We start from the raw sequence: 14,824 nt of genomic DNA on the forward strand, positions 1-14,824 counted from the left end.
TTCATATTCCATGCTATCAATTCATTATTGACAATACAAAGTTAGTGCAGTTACGTTCAAACTTTTTTCTACATTGTCACAATGAAGTATTTTACAACCTGAACGGATCCAGTAAGCATTCGACCAAAAGTCTCGAACATTTCAGACACTTTGAGAGGTTTTAGCCAGGAGCTCTGAGCTGACCTGAGACACCTGTTGGGTCCTCTTCCGTAGTTTGTACCATTGTTTGTTGTCCGTGCATGAGACTGATCACATCCCCTCTGTTCAATCTGGCACAATGCAGTACAATGAGGTATGAATAGTTGTATAAATCTTTTTTTTTTGGTTTCTATTTTGTGATTTTTTTTTTTGTTGACTTACTTCTGTACGATGACGTATTCCGTCAAGAGAATATTATTGTCACAACATTGAGATTAATATATGGCAGATTTATACATCACAAAGCGAGCCCTGGTCTGAGGTCAGGTTAATTTTTGAGCTTTACAAAGGCTAATATCATGATTCAGGTGCTGTTTCTTTCATTGACCCAGATCAGAGGTAAGAGCAAAAGTCCAGCTAAGCAAGTGATACAGCCCAAGCAACTGTGAAAAGCAGGGCTCAGGTTCATTCACCTTCAGTCGAACTAATGAAATAATGGATTTGGCTTCAGCCTGTAGTCTTAAATAAATGTACGCAACATTTTCACTTAAGAGAGTAAGCCATTAATTCTACTGGAAGTCGAGACAACACCGTCTAGAACAGCAGTCAGTCTGGTGTTAGAGCTAAGACATGTGCATGCTAAGGGTTTGGGAATCATGCTTACTCATCATATCAGGGACTAGCTTGGTGCTAAGAGTGGGATCATGATTCATTAAAATGGCCCTGTGGCTTGTTTTCCAACATGCATGTTCATTTTGCATAGTGTCCGTTTGAGAAAGACTAATTGCTCAAAATTTGCTACAGATCACATCAAGTTCCTTATTAGTTAATGCTCAGTTACAGCTGTTGTAAAATCGATGTGCCCTGAGCCTGAACTTACTTTGAATTCAACAAAATTCTGTTCTGTTAGGAAGTTGTAAATATATCAAACTAGTTAGCTACAGTTTCTCTTATCGCTGACAGAAGATGGATTCAGGGAAAGTACATGCCTTGACTTATTAAGATCATTTTAGGGCTCAGTAGGAAGTATGTAGGCCTACTATACTACTATACCAAACAAGGGCCAAATGTGATAAAGCCCATAGTTTCCCAGCATATCGATTGGTCCATTTAACACTCCAGAGCAAGTCTGATGCCAAAACATTATTCAGATAACATCAATGATTTGACTAATTGTGCATCTGAGGGAAGTCTTTTTAGAGTTACTCTGAATGTACTGTACACTATAAGGGGAACTAATGAAATGTTTTAAATATCCGTTCAGACGTTCAATGAGTTCAACTGAAGGTGGTTTGAACCCTCACCTTTTGGGTGACATTTTGAGCACTAGTTACCACTGCACCAACGATGGTCTGAAAAGTGCATATACAGCCATTTCTTACAATAAAGCATCAACACAGATAGACAGACATTCACTTTACAAGAAAATCAGATGCAAAGTAAAGTAAAAGAATCATCATAAAAAACAGCTTTTTCTTTCCTCTCTCCAAAACAGAGTTACCTTAACTCTTGCTTTATACCGTTCATGGTTTTCAATCCTCACACCACAAGTCTTTTATAAACATACTATATATATATATATAAAAAACGACTCATTAGTCGAAGACTGTCACTTGTTTAAGGTTTTAACCCCAACCTGCAAACTCATTCACCCTAGAGTAAGCATAACAATAAACACTTGGTGCACAACAAAAGCAACATCAACAACATCGAAAAACAACATGAGTGTGACTTCACACGGTGTCTTTAATCGTACAATTTCAGTATTTTACATTCCACATGTGGACATATTCCTGCAGGGATTGTCGTCTTTCTCCACCAAAGAGTGCTAAGTATGAGTTGGGGTAGGTTTTTTTTTGTGACTGTGTGCATGTGTGGGACGGGAGGAGGAAGGTGCACACCTAGAGGACAAGGTGAAATAAATATTGGAAAGGGACCAGGATGTAAGGAAGAAGGCTGGATGATCGGGAGCTCAACGGGGGACATTGCAGGGGACAAAATGAAAGTGAGAGAAAGGACGGGAGGAGACAGATATGAGGAAGGATGCTGTTGACTAACTAACAGATGTTTTCCCTGGGTAAGTAATGAAAGTAGTATACACAGTTTATTTGTGAAAAAACAACTTGTGAGAGAGTTGTTGTTTTAGTTTCGTGCCACACTGCAGCGGCAGAGCTTAGCATCAAGTTCACATTTTAGTTTATTGTAAACGTAACATCAAAGTTTCATGTAAGAGACAGAGAGCGTCGTGAGGAAACACAATTCTGTGGTCACTCTACGAAAAAGACTTCGGTTTTATGTTGTAGTGTGGAAAGTGATGCAGCTTTTGAAGCAATCCTGCTGGGCCTCAACACTGCTGCTTTAGTCAAAAGGTGCTTTAATGTGAAAAGAAAACACCTTTTTTTCTTCTACTCTGTGGCTCTTTAAACTGGAGACATTCACATCTGGCTTTGCCTGCAATATAAGCCTCCTGTAGCACCACCCAGACTGTGCTCCAACGAGCTGAGCAAATCCAGTTTTCTATTCTGACATTACACATGTCTTATATGAACAGAAGGAAAACATTTTAAGCTTCACGAGGAGACACTGTATTAAAGATTAAAGCAGAAAAAGTACTGTGTCATTGAACTGTCGGAGCATTTTGAGTAGTGGGACACAAAACGTGCTCTTGTTCACTTGGTGCCCAGTTGCCTCGTCACTAAGACAACCAAGGTCATACAGACAGCAAAACAAGTCCCTCTCCAAAACTCCCAATTCAAAAACAACACTTTTAAAGGATCAGATTTGAAACACTGATTAGATTTGCATGCAGTCTGCAGTATCACAGGTAGCAGTGGTGTCCAGGTATATCGCTTTTCTTGTGAGGAGTATGGTCACTGAATATAATGTTGAGTCTCTCTGCTTATGCTGGTGCAACTGATCATGTCTGAAGGCAGTGTGCTCTGTGGTGCTGGTGTGGTTTTTTTTAAGAGGACGGGGAGGATTTCTCCGGTGATCATTTGGCTGAGAGATAGAGAGAGTGAGAGAAAGAGAGAGAGAGAGACGGAGAGAGACAGAGAGAGAGAGAGAGAGTGGCTGTGCTGCTGCCAGCTAAAATCTAAATCTTATTTCACTGAGCTATGCGGACCTGATTCCCGTAATGGGAAAAAAAGGAAAAGTAGTTCTGCTTAAGGTACTTCTTGTGATAGTGAAGTGATTTAGAGGTATTGAAAAGATGGGTATATGATGAAGGTCAGTTGGTGATCATCACAAGGCAAACAAGCATCATAATGCAACATGAGGTCAACTTGAAACAATGCTTAAATATAACTGTACAGATATCAATACTGTATTCTGACCCCTCTGCTACATGACGGGTCAGATAGATTTGTGATCCGATTTGAGCTGGCAGCAAAAAGTCACTCGCTGATAGCTCTAATGCCACATAAAACAACTGTAACATTTTTATATATATTATCTATGTCTATAAATATATGCTTCTGTATAATGTATTATGTATATCTGTATAACCACCTCTGTGAGGCACAAACGCATGTCAGGATTACTAAGCCAGTGGTTCCCTGCTATGAGCCATGACCCGGTTGCAGCATGGCTTTCATTCACAGTGAGCTAAGTACAAACACAGCAGGCCTCGGGACGGCGGGCGTGAAGCTGTACTGCTTGATCATTCTATTGCTGTGTGTGTGTGTGTGTGTGTGTGTGTGTGTATCCCTGTATAGTCAGCGCTTACCATTCTGTTTTAATACCCTGCAACATACATAAGAAAGTATAGTAACACTGAGAGTAGTGGCATCTGAAGGCCATGTCACAGTCCTTGTTGGTTTCAACAGGTAATCTGAAGAGATTAGAGATTACTGTGTGTGTTTTCGTGTGTGAGATATATTTCGGAGAACATTGTTAAGACTGCTAAAGTCAGGTAGAAACACAAATATGTCTGGGAGAAAGATTAAGAGGGAGGGGTCAAGGAGGGCCGTTAAGGGATACAGACATTGTGGTTCTAGTGCAACAGAAAAAAACCTGATAGTTATTTGTAGTGGATGGCATTTGGGATGTGGTTGGTGGAGCTTAATTCAGCAGTGTTTAATTCATATTGTAAATCTGGGATAGGAAAGTCGCAAAGTGTCTTTGAAATGGCTCGGCGTCCATTTCTGCTGCGACAGAGAGGGAAGGATTTGGAGATGTACTGAAAGTGCGAGGGTCCGTTTTTTTTATGTGGGGGTTTTTCTTTCAGCTTGCTTTAAAGTCACATCGCTCCCCGCCACAGTTGCTCGCTCGTCGTTTCCTTCCCCTCTGGATGATACCGTATCCACAGGAGACTACTGCTTACTTCACTTGCTGTTTATTCACCTCCCAGTCACCACCCACAATAGTCCATTGGCCTGACCCGATCAGGCCAAAATGGCTTCCACTGGAGTCCCAGCTTCCAGCTGTCGTTGTCCCCTGACAGTCTCTGTAAGTTCAATCGGCACACCGTAATGTCACATATTCACCCCTGCCCTCATTGTCATTCCGGCTTCCTGAATAAAAACAAATCCAGAGAGACTGTTGGTCCCAGGTGATGAGCGATCAAAATGAAAAAAGGGGAGAAAATAACAAAATCTTCCATGTCAGCTGTCGAATAATGATCCATGGCCCGTTTTATACACGTGCAGTACACTGTTGTCTGAGCAGCATGCTCATCGGGTCCATGTTGGTAACTCATTGTCTACTATGTGTGTATGTTTGTATATCTTTGCATGCATGTCAGTGTGTTGCAGACAGAGGGGCAGCTGCACTGAGATGAGAGGTGTGTGAGGTAGAATCTGTCTGTTTCAGGCTGAACTTGAAACGAGTTACAGGGGGCAGCCTAGGTTTGCAGAGGTAAGTGACAACATCCCCCTCCACCACCTGCCCGAGCTGAACCTATCACAAGACAGCGTGGAGGTGAGGAGGCGGGGCTACGTTGCGACAACAGGGCAGGGTTCCATTGATAAGAAGCACTCACATACACACATGGAGACAGAAGATGTGGTACAGCCCAGAGGTTATGGATGAGGAAGGAGGGATGAGCATCAAAAACAAGCTGAGGTATTACTTCAAAAAACAACTGAAGATGTGTGTGCATAATACTTGTGTGTGAGAGATAATGGAAACAGGAGGTATGTGTCAGAGAGGTATTCTAGCAGTAATACCTATGTACTCAGAATATATACATACATAGTGAATATATCTATATATATATATATATATCAATACTATAATAAAGGACATGACTTGTCAGTGTATCAAAGTAGTATGAAGCAGTTTCTCAAGTTATATTGCAACGTGTTATGATTCTAGAGGGAACACTTTAATATAGCCCAGCTACAAACTTCATTTTAAAATTACTTAAAATATTTATTTACTAAACATTTAAAATCCAAATTCAAAACATTTTGCATTAAATTATGTAATGAATCAAGAAATGCTTTCTGTTAAAATATTTACTGACTGTGTACTAGAAGTTTTGAAAGAATGTATTTATATGGAGCAAGATCCCCCTATCCCAAACGCAACGCCAAAGAAGAGTTAAGAATAGAAGTGGCTAGTATGCTAACATGCTAACAATACCAATATTAAACTTCACAGATTGCTTTGGCCATTTGGTGGCAGCAGAAAAGTCTATAATCACTGACTGAACTTGTTAGCAAACAGTTACCTATTTAAACATCAGGCTTTTAGTTAGCCACGATAGCATTCCTTTGGGCTGGGTGCAAATTTAGACATTACACCCTAAAAGTCTTCTATACAGTAAGATTGCAATTTTGTAGTGCGGTGAAATTGTTTTGAAGAATAATAATTCTTTATGTGCTTTGATAAATTAAAAGTATCCTACAAATTAGCTGCTAAATGCTACAGTATACCTTACCAGCTAGTCGCTAACAAATTCTTTCTGGTGCTATAGCTAGCATACAGTCTTTTTTTAAACAGTTGCAGAGCACTTAAACTTTTCTTTGAGAGTGGTTAGTCTGCAGAGTCAGCTGTTATCTTTCTTGACATGTATTAATATGGTTCATAGTTTCTACCCATGAGAGATTGTGGGACCTATTTTTGAATCCAAGAAATTTTACCACCAGTTTAAACTTGCTAGCTTGGTTAGTTTAGCTTGCTAGCTTGGTTGATAGCACCCTCTTTTGAGAGTGGCATGAATCTTCTTATTTAGCAAGTTATCAAGTAACTTTTCTGATACACTCAGCAGTGAACTATTGATTTAACTCGAATCACAGGATAAGCATGAACTGTTTAACGACAGTAACTTTCTGCACATCGATACACTCTTTCTTGAAGCGCACAGTGAATCTTAGATCAAGACTCTTTATTCAGTATCTTCACAGAAAGCACCGTGAGGTTCCCATCACTTTTTTTACACTTAATTTTCTTAATTAATCCACACAGCAACTTTTGTAGTGCTATATATATACAAATATTAATCAGGTTTTTTTTTAATACAAATTACAAAATAGATAAGGGCTTAATCAAAGTGTTCCGACTGCAACACAGCAGAGAGGTTTAGAGTTAACATCTTCTGAGGTATGAGGTAAGAGTGTATGGGTGTGTTTTGAGCGTTGATGTAGAGAGAAGGAGAGGTCAGTGTGTGAGGGAGGTAGGTCGACAAACACTCAGAGAACCCTCAGGGGAGGGCTGCACGTGCAGATGGAGGAAGCCATTGCAGATATGGAGACGCGTAGGAGATGGGCAGGGGTTGTCTGACAAGCTAATGGTCAGGTCCCAGAGATTTTTAAAGGTGGAGGTGGATGTGGTGGGAGTAGCCCCTCAGTTTGCATTAGTGTAGGACCAGAGTATAGCTTATGGGTGTGAGAGGAGTTAATTGAAGAGACTTGTGTTTGCATATAGAGATAGTGAATGTTCATGGCAGTGTGTTTGGAATTTGAATCTTTGAATATGTTAAACTGTTTACAGCTTTGTACTCTGTGTGTGTACCTATCAGCACGACAAAAAGAAAAGCTGGATTGTCAGTGTGTTTCTCTCTCATGATGTTGGTGTGTGTTGCTGGTGGCAGGTGGAGGGTCTTGATGGTGTTGGACAACAAAAAAGCAAAAAAAAAAAAAAAAAAAATTTTACTTCCCCGCACACTTCCTCTTTTGAAAAAACAAGGAAACAAAAAAACCACCCCGATTTCATTCCTACGCTTTTCTGTCCAGGCTTTTTTAGGGGGTGGCATCGTCTCTTCAAGTCACACATCCTGGTCCTCGAAGACCTCAAGGAAGAGTGGGGGAAAGAGTTCGTTGGGACACTCCACCTTCATATGGAGGAAGCGGCTGGCGTGGCAAGCTCCGATCATGCGCAGGTCAGTCACCTTCATCAGCAGCTTGGGCCAGAAGTGGGGAATGTTGTGCTTGCGGTAGTTGATGTAGTGCTCAAAGGCCAGCAGATAGGCCTCTTGGCACTGCTCGATCTTATCCATGCTGGTCAGCCCTGAACGGTCTGAAAGGAGAAGATAGAGAAGAGAGGAAGATTACAATGAGTGAATGAAACATTTCCAACTTAACAGGAAGAAAATTGCTTCCTACAACAGTGAATTTAGTGAACAGTGAACTCAGAAATAATGAGACAGCAACTGACATGACCGTTTCAAGAAATTCTATGTAAGGGGCACTGGTGGCGCAGTGGTTAATGCGCGCGCCCCATGCATGGAGGCCGTGCTCCTCGAGGCGGGCGGCCCGGGCTCGAATCCGGCCTGTGGCTCCTTTCCCGTTGTTTCGCTGATGTTTTCCTGATTAATTGGTTCATTAGTGCTCTGTAGAAAGTGTCTATCTGGATTATTTCGCGCAGCTCTTTCATAATCCTCTCCAGAAACCGATCGGTGCAGAAGTTGAGCTGCCCCTGGAGTGTTAATGTATACATTTAGCGCAGCTGGTCTCTGCTGCCTGAGGTCATTTCCACTCAGCAGCTAGCTCTGTGATCTATATGTTGACCAGGACAGCCTCTGTTTGAACAGTCTGCAAAATCACAAACATTGCACAGACTGTGGTATCTTCAGAAAGGTGAAGTTTGATTTCAGACCTCGCTTGCCCCAGCACTTTCTGACCTGAACAGCAGACATATAAACTGCATTATGCACAGCTTGGCTCATGAGTAGGAACACAGGGCCTTTGTTTGAATAGAAATGTGGGGCATAATTAAATATTCAAAAATATAAACTGAACAGTTGTTTTACATGGAAGACTTTAAGAGGCCAAAGAACATGGTAGTCATTGCCCCATCTGCAGCTGCACATAGCTTAGCTTAGCTTAGCTTCCATGTAGAAACTAGGGCCTCCAAACAGAGGCTGTTCTGTCTCTTATTTGTGTTTACTACTTGTATTTCTTATCTTAGGATGACAACAAGGGCTGTAAGGGTGAGTTCAGACCAAAAAGGAATTTGAAAGAACTTTGACCGTGTTATAATTTGTTGCATTTGTTAATCACTACCCAACACCTGAAGGCGCACACAGATTGGCTGAATCACATAATTAACAAGACTCCATCGAACATTTTACAATTAAGTTCATCCCACAATTGATTAAATGATGGTATATGTACTGGAGCCACTGATCTTTGTGTTCACACAGATCTTATGACATGTTAAGTATTCTGAACTGAAGCAGCACAGCCTTGGTGTAATTTAAGATTCATGAGTTGGTTATTAAATATTTTAGGAAGTTTTATCCTGTATCTTTTATTCTAAGCTTGAGGAAAACGCTGCTTACTGGAAATAGGACAGGTAAGAATCACTTAAACTCAATAAAAGACCATAAATGGTATTATTACAAATATCAGAATGAATAGGAATGTGAAAAAGGAAACTTAGATGAAATTCTTCTTCTATCAACACTCCTCACCTGAGCTCATGAGCAGCACTGCCTGCATCAGAGCTACCTCCGTGTCGTCCAGGTTAAACTGAGCCAGGCTCTTTCCCAAGTCGAAGATGGCGTCCGAAACCACGCCCAACCCGCCGTTCTTCAGCTGCTCCCGTTTCACCGCCATCTCGCCGTTTAGCGTCAACGTCTCACTTTCTGGGTCGTAGCGTACAGCGGCTCGCAGCGACATGATCTCCATGCAGCAGCCTTTCAGCAAGATGATCTGGTCTTCACAAGGCAGCTGGGAAACAACAACAATACACAGAGTGAGCAGAAATAATGAGACAGCAACTGACATGACCGTTTCAAGAAATTCTATGTAAGGGGCACTGGTGGCGCAGTGGTTAATGCGCGCGCCCCATGCATGGAGGCCGTGCTCCTCGAGGCGGGCGGCCCGGGTTCGAATCCGGCCTGTGGCTCCTTTCCCGCATGTCGTTCCCCACTCTCTCTTTCCCTGATTTCCAACTCTATCCACTATCCTATCTCTGCATTAAAAAAAGGCCCAAGAAGCCCCCAAAAAAATCTTTAAAATAAATTCTATGTCACAGTTAAAATAGTTCTCATGTAGTTTAGGAAAATAATCAAAAATACATTTTTACTACCTTAGTTATTAAAGTACTGAACAAATCTGAAGCTTGGGGTGCCCGTAGCCTGATGGTTATGTCACATGCCCCATGTAAGGAGGCTATAGTCCTCGTCGCAGCAGCCTTAGGGTTTGAATCCGACCTCTGCCCTTTGCTGCATGTCATGCCTCACTTTCTCCTCCCAACAATTCCTAACTCTCTTCAGCCGAACTATCCAATAATATCTTCAACTCGGAAGCTCTTACCATTTGCAGAGACTTGAGGCATTATGTTGTTTAGGATTGAAGGGATAGACAGCTTTTTTGAAGTGGGGTTGTATGAGGTGCTCATCAATAGAAAGTGTACTTCGAACTTCAGATAACAGCCAGTACATGTTTATAGAGGCCAGCCAGAGTTCAAACATAGAAGTTAATTTATTTAACGCTGCAAACAGGGCCACCAGAAACATGTACGTAGTTTACCAACTGAAGAAAGTCCAGCGTATATTTTTTTTAACTTTATTGATGAAAAACAGATATTTTCATGGCTTCATTTTGACAAAACGGCCCTTTCCTTTGGAACCACACTACAGCCCTGTAGCCCGTCACTGTAACTTTGCTAATTGTTGCTAAGCGTTGAGCTCATGATGGATTAACGTTGTAATATATGAACGAGTAATGTTCTTGACCTGCTCTTTTGTAAAGTGTTTCCAGATAATATTTGCTATGAATTGGCGCTATACAATTAAAGATTGATTGTTTGATTGAGCCCTGTGTCAGATCAGCTTTTTGGGTCAGTAGTAATAAAATGAAATTACTCATGAAAGAAAATAGAATACAATGAAAATGATGAGATGATGTTAATAGTTGAGAGGAGGGGATGATTTTGTGTACCCCAGAAAACCAGAATTACTTCAACAGATGAGACAGGGGTTGATTTTTTCACTGAGTTGTTTCGCTGATGTTTTCCTGATTAATTGGTTCATTAGTGCTCTGTAGAAAGTGTCTATCGGGATTATTTCACGCAGCTCTTTCATAATCCTCTCCAGAAACCGATCGGTGCAGAAGTTGAGCTGCCCCTGAAGTGTTAATGTATACATTTAGCGCAGCTGGTCTCTGCTGCCTGAGGTCATTTCCACTCAGCAGCTAGCTCTGTGATCTATATGTTGACCAGGACAGCCTCTGTTTGAACAGTCTGCAAAATCACAAACATTGCACAGACTGTGGTATCTTCAGAAAGGTGAAGTTTGATTTCAGACCTCGCTTGCCCCAGCACTTTCTGACCTGAACAGCAGACATATAAACTGCATTATGCACAGCTTGGCGCATGAGTAGGAACACAGGGCCTTTGTTTGAATAGAAATGTGGGGCATAATTAAATATTCAAAAATATAAACTGAACAGTTGTTTTACATGGAAGACTTTAAGAGGCCAAAGAACATGGTAGTCATTGCCCCATCTGCAGCTGCACATAGCTTAGCTTAGCTTCCATGTAGAAACTAGGGCCTCCAAACAGAGGCTGTTCTGTCTCTTATTTGATGTACATAGTGCACTTTGTTTCTATTGATACTGACCTTCTACAACCTGACCTCAAACAACAGAAAGTATTCCTACACAAAATAACTGAAGTCATGCCTTCCACAGGTTGAAAAACATTAAGATTTGTTGCTATATTTTCTTCTTTTCATTTTTGCAATACCTACAAATTCTAGCTGACAATGACAGCTTTCAATGCTTTTAATATGTGGAAGGAAAATGATTCAGTATCATATATACTGAAGTGTTTTTCCCCCACAGTGGGATATGGTATTACAGCTTTTTTTTTTTTAACAACCCCAGCATAGTTATTTTTGAGTGCTTCCTTGCAGACAGCAGGCTATCATTTTAATTCACAGCAAAGCCCGTGTCATTTGTTTTAAATGACATGGTAGACAGTACTTGCAGAGTAGCAGGACAGCAGAGCAGTATCTCTAAGTGGTGAGTCATCGCATCGTCCAGAGAGGAAGAGAAGGGGGGCTGGGATGGCAGCATGGGGGAAGGGGGGCATTAAGATTTGGTGAAAAAGCAGCTGAGAAAGGCTGCAGGAAAAGTACTTGTGAAAGGGGACCATGATTGGAGAAAGCCTACAAGTAAAAGTCTGAAATCACTACCTAATCTTCCTCCTTTCTGTAAGGGATGATGTAAATATTTGATGAACTATAAGTTTCTTAATCTCAATTTACTGCTTAGGAAGAAGTAAACAACCAGATGATTTTTATTTAAGGAATGGAAACTACAGTACATGGATGAGAGTTTGATTCAGGACACATCCTGACTGCTTCTTTGTGTTCATACTAGGACAATTTATTGGACTTTTTCTTTACAGTCATTTTTTTTGACTTTGCACAAAAGAGTAGTGTAGCAGAAGAGTTCTGGTTGTTTGCAATTTCTTTGCAGTCTGAGTAGTATTGATAAATCAAATTAGACGCGGCTTTGATCGCAAACTGTAAAACTTTCTCTGTGGTAAGCAGAGGAGGCGGTACACATTGACCTAAATGCAATAGCTGAACCAGAACACAGATAAGGAAGTCTTTAAAAGTTAATCTGCTGGCTACACAAGAGACCCCAATCATGTTGGCTGTTGTCATGATTAGTCAAATGCTGAAGGGTTTCAAAAATGTTGGACTTTAAACTTTCTTGAATCTAATAAAGAGCAGGACGGAGCTGCTGGTGTTACTCTGCACTCTGATTAAGAGCATGTAGCATCCCATAATATAAATAAATGCACTCTTAAATTGACATTTTCCTCATTTTAAACTGTAGCTGCAGCTCCACAAAAGGAAGTTTTTCTTCCAGCTTTGAAATAATTAAATTAAAGGGATAATTGGTTTTGTGGGTTCGTTAGTTCGATTGTATCAATAGTAAGTGTATAAGCAACAGGAGATGCTGCTCAGCTCGGCCCCTTTATTGAGAAACTGACCAGGGACATGGAAGCTAGGCTTTTCTTTGTGTCAAGAAATAGTGCTATAAATAGCGTACACTTACATCGTCAATGATGTGCAGGTCAGTTTTTTATTTATTTAGCTTATTTATGAGAAACAAATGGTCTGCAGTGACGGACTGTATAGCCGCCATCTCTGGCCAGTTACTCAATAAAAGGGCCGAGCTGACTGGGATCTCGTGTGGCTAATACATTTACTATTGACAAGTACCTCATATTACCCTACTTCAACAAATTTGAACCATTCCTTTAAGTTTGTGTAGAGTCAGCATATTGAGTAGCCCACAACCATCATAAAAACTGGATTTATACCAAGATTTACTGAGTGTCAGATGAATGAAGCAGAGAGTGTAGGAGAAGCTGCAAATAGATCGACTGGAGAAGTGTTGCACTGCCTCACACTGTCTAGTGTTCTAATGCTCTCCATTTTTTATCTTCATGGCTCCTTCTATAAACTCTTTTACTCATTTTGTGGTAAGAATATATTAAGTTTATAGCTCTTGCTATCTCTGCTTTGTGTGCAATGAAAAACAGAAAAATGCTGCACCCTCTCTCAAAGACAAACAACAGCAACAACAAAACATTCATCAGTTTTATGGACATCTTGCAACCCTTTCTGGCTGCAGTAATACTTGTAAGTTGGCAGGTCACTCCAACAATCACAGCAACTGTTAGAACCGAAACCTGCACTGTATGTTCACTTTAGTGTTTTTGCTACTGTGGTTTTTGGTTAATAAAAGCTATAAAAGAAAAGGAAAAAAGAAAATGGTAAATGGACCTAAGCTTGTGTAGCTCTTTTCTAGTCTGCTGACTACTCAAAGTCACAGCTCCACATTCACACCCATTCACACACTGATGGCAGAGGCTGTTTTGTAAAGTGACAATCAGTATTAACTAATCCCATTCATACACATTTATTTGCCGTCGACGAGGCAGCGTCTTGTCCTGCAGGAGCTGGGGATCGAACCCATGATCCTCCAGTTGGGAAACACCCAACTGAGCCACAGCTACCCCCTCGGACCGACCCCTTCAACAGCCCCATGCACACTCCATTAGCATGTGAAGCCTTGACAGGTCTCCCTGTCAAACTGTTGCTAACTCAGGATTAGACAATCCATTTTAATGGAAGAGGATAAGAAAATTGGAAATTTCTAAACTTTTCAAATATGGCCTGTCCTTTCTTGTTTAAATGTAATAGTGCAGACAAAGTACACATGCCAAAAGATACTGTGAAGCACTCTCACTGAAAGCATCCGTTATTTTCTCAGACTACCGATGATGATGATTGACTCAAGACCACACATTAGATTGAATGTTAACTCTAGGTCTACAGCTGAACCTACCTCTGAGAACATGGGCAATTTCTTGGCAAAGTCGACGACACGGGTGATGGCGGGGGTCATGATCTTAGTGAACTCGCTGAAGGCTTCTAGGTCCACCTTATCGCCGTCTGAAGTGGGAACAATTGGACCCTGGCCGATGTCATCGGGCTAGAAACAAGACAGGACACAGTTAATAAGACCATTCACTGCCACAGACAGGAACTCATTTAACTAGCACTGGTCCATGAAAGACCAAACTGGCAGAGTACATGGAAGAAAGGAGACAATTACATGAGCCATGCTGCAATACATTGCTAAATAATGTAAGTTTACAAGCGTTGTAGAGAATATGATAAATGAAAAATATGTTCCAGGTATAAATATCATTTTCATAGTATTGTGAAGCCTTGAATTCTCCTTTTTTAAGTAGTAGCAGTGTGCACTACTATTAAAAAGTAGTAACCATATTAGGATACTTCAATTTGTCTATCGTATTCGAAAGGCCGCCATGGCAGAGACTTCTCCATTACTGGTAGGCACACCCTACAACCTTACAGCATTACCATTTATTTTACTCCAAAGACCAACCTAATGTACCAAATGAACATCATGTTGTATCAGAGCAGACTTTAAACAAGTGATTGAGACCAGAGAGGAGTGTTTACAAAGGTCATCAATGAAGTGAAAGTAGGGTCATTTTACTTTGGATTTTCTCCTTCTTGGCAATTTGGAAAAAAAAAAAAATGCAGGTTCAAGGCACTTAAAAGCTACATCCATATCTTACACACGCAGACACATTTAAAACAAAGTCTTCCTTTTATTCTTTACCTAATTGACTGCCTATTTCGTTTCAGTTCATCACAGCCGATGCAAAGCATTAAGAAGTGAATCATCTATAACAGCAGACAGGATCTGTGCTCTAATTGGCTGTTATTTGACTTACACCC

The 14,824-nt window shown here is 40.9% G+C and overlaps 1 protein-coding gene across 3 annotated transcripts in view; it reads right to left on the minus strand.

Annotated features, from left to right (window-relative positions):
- Positions 1-1,864: 1,864 nt before the first annotated feature.
- Positions 1,865-14,824, minus strand: part of LOC132995381 (thyroid hormone receptor alpha) — a 95,844-nt gene continuing 82,884 nt past the window's right edge. For all 3 annotated transcript variants that reach the window (XM_061065336.1, XM_061065337.1, XM_061065335.1), the window contains 3 exons: positions 13,899-14,045; positions 8,996-9,254; positions 1,865-7,599 (listed from right to left, as the gene is read on the minus strand). In XM_061065336.1, the coding sequence (XP_060921319.1) occupies positions 7,349-7,599; positions 8,996-9,254; positions 13,899-14,045 (657 nt within the window). In that variant the 3' untranslated portion in view covers positions 1,865-7,348. The remainder of the gene's footprint in view (positions 7,600-8,995; positions 9,255-13,898; positions 14,046-14,824) is intronic.

This window comes from Labrus mixtus, chromosome 20 (assembly GCF_963584025.1).
Source record: "Labrus mixtus chromosome 20, fLabMix1.1, whole genome shotgun sequence".
Taxonomy (NCBI): Eukaryota; Metazoa; Chordata; class Actinopteri; order Labriformes; family Labridae; genus Labrus; species Labrus mixtus.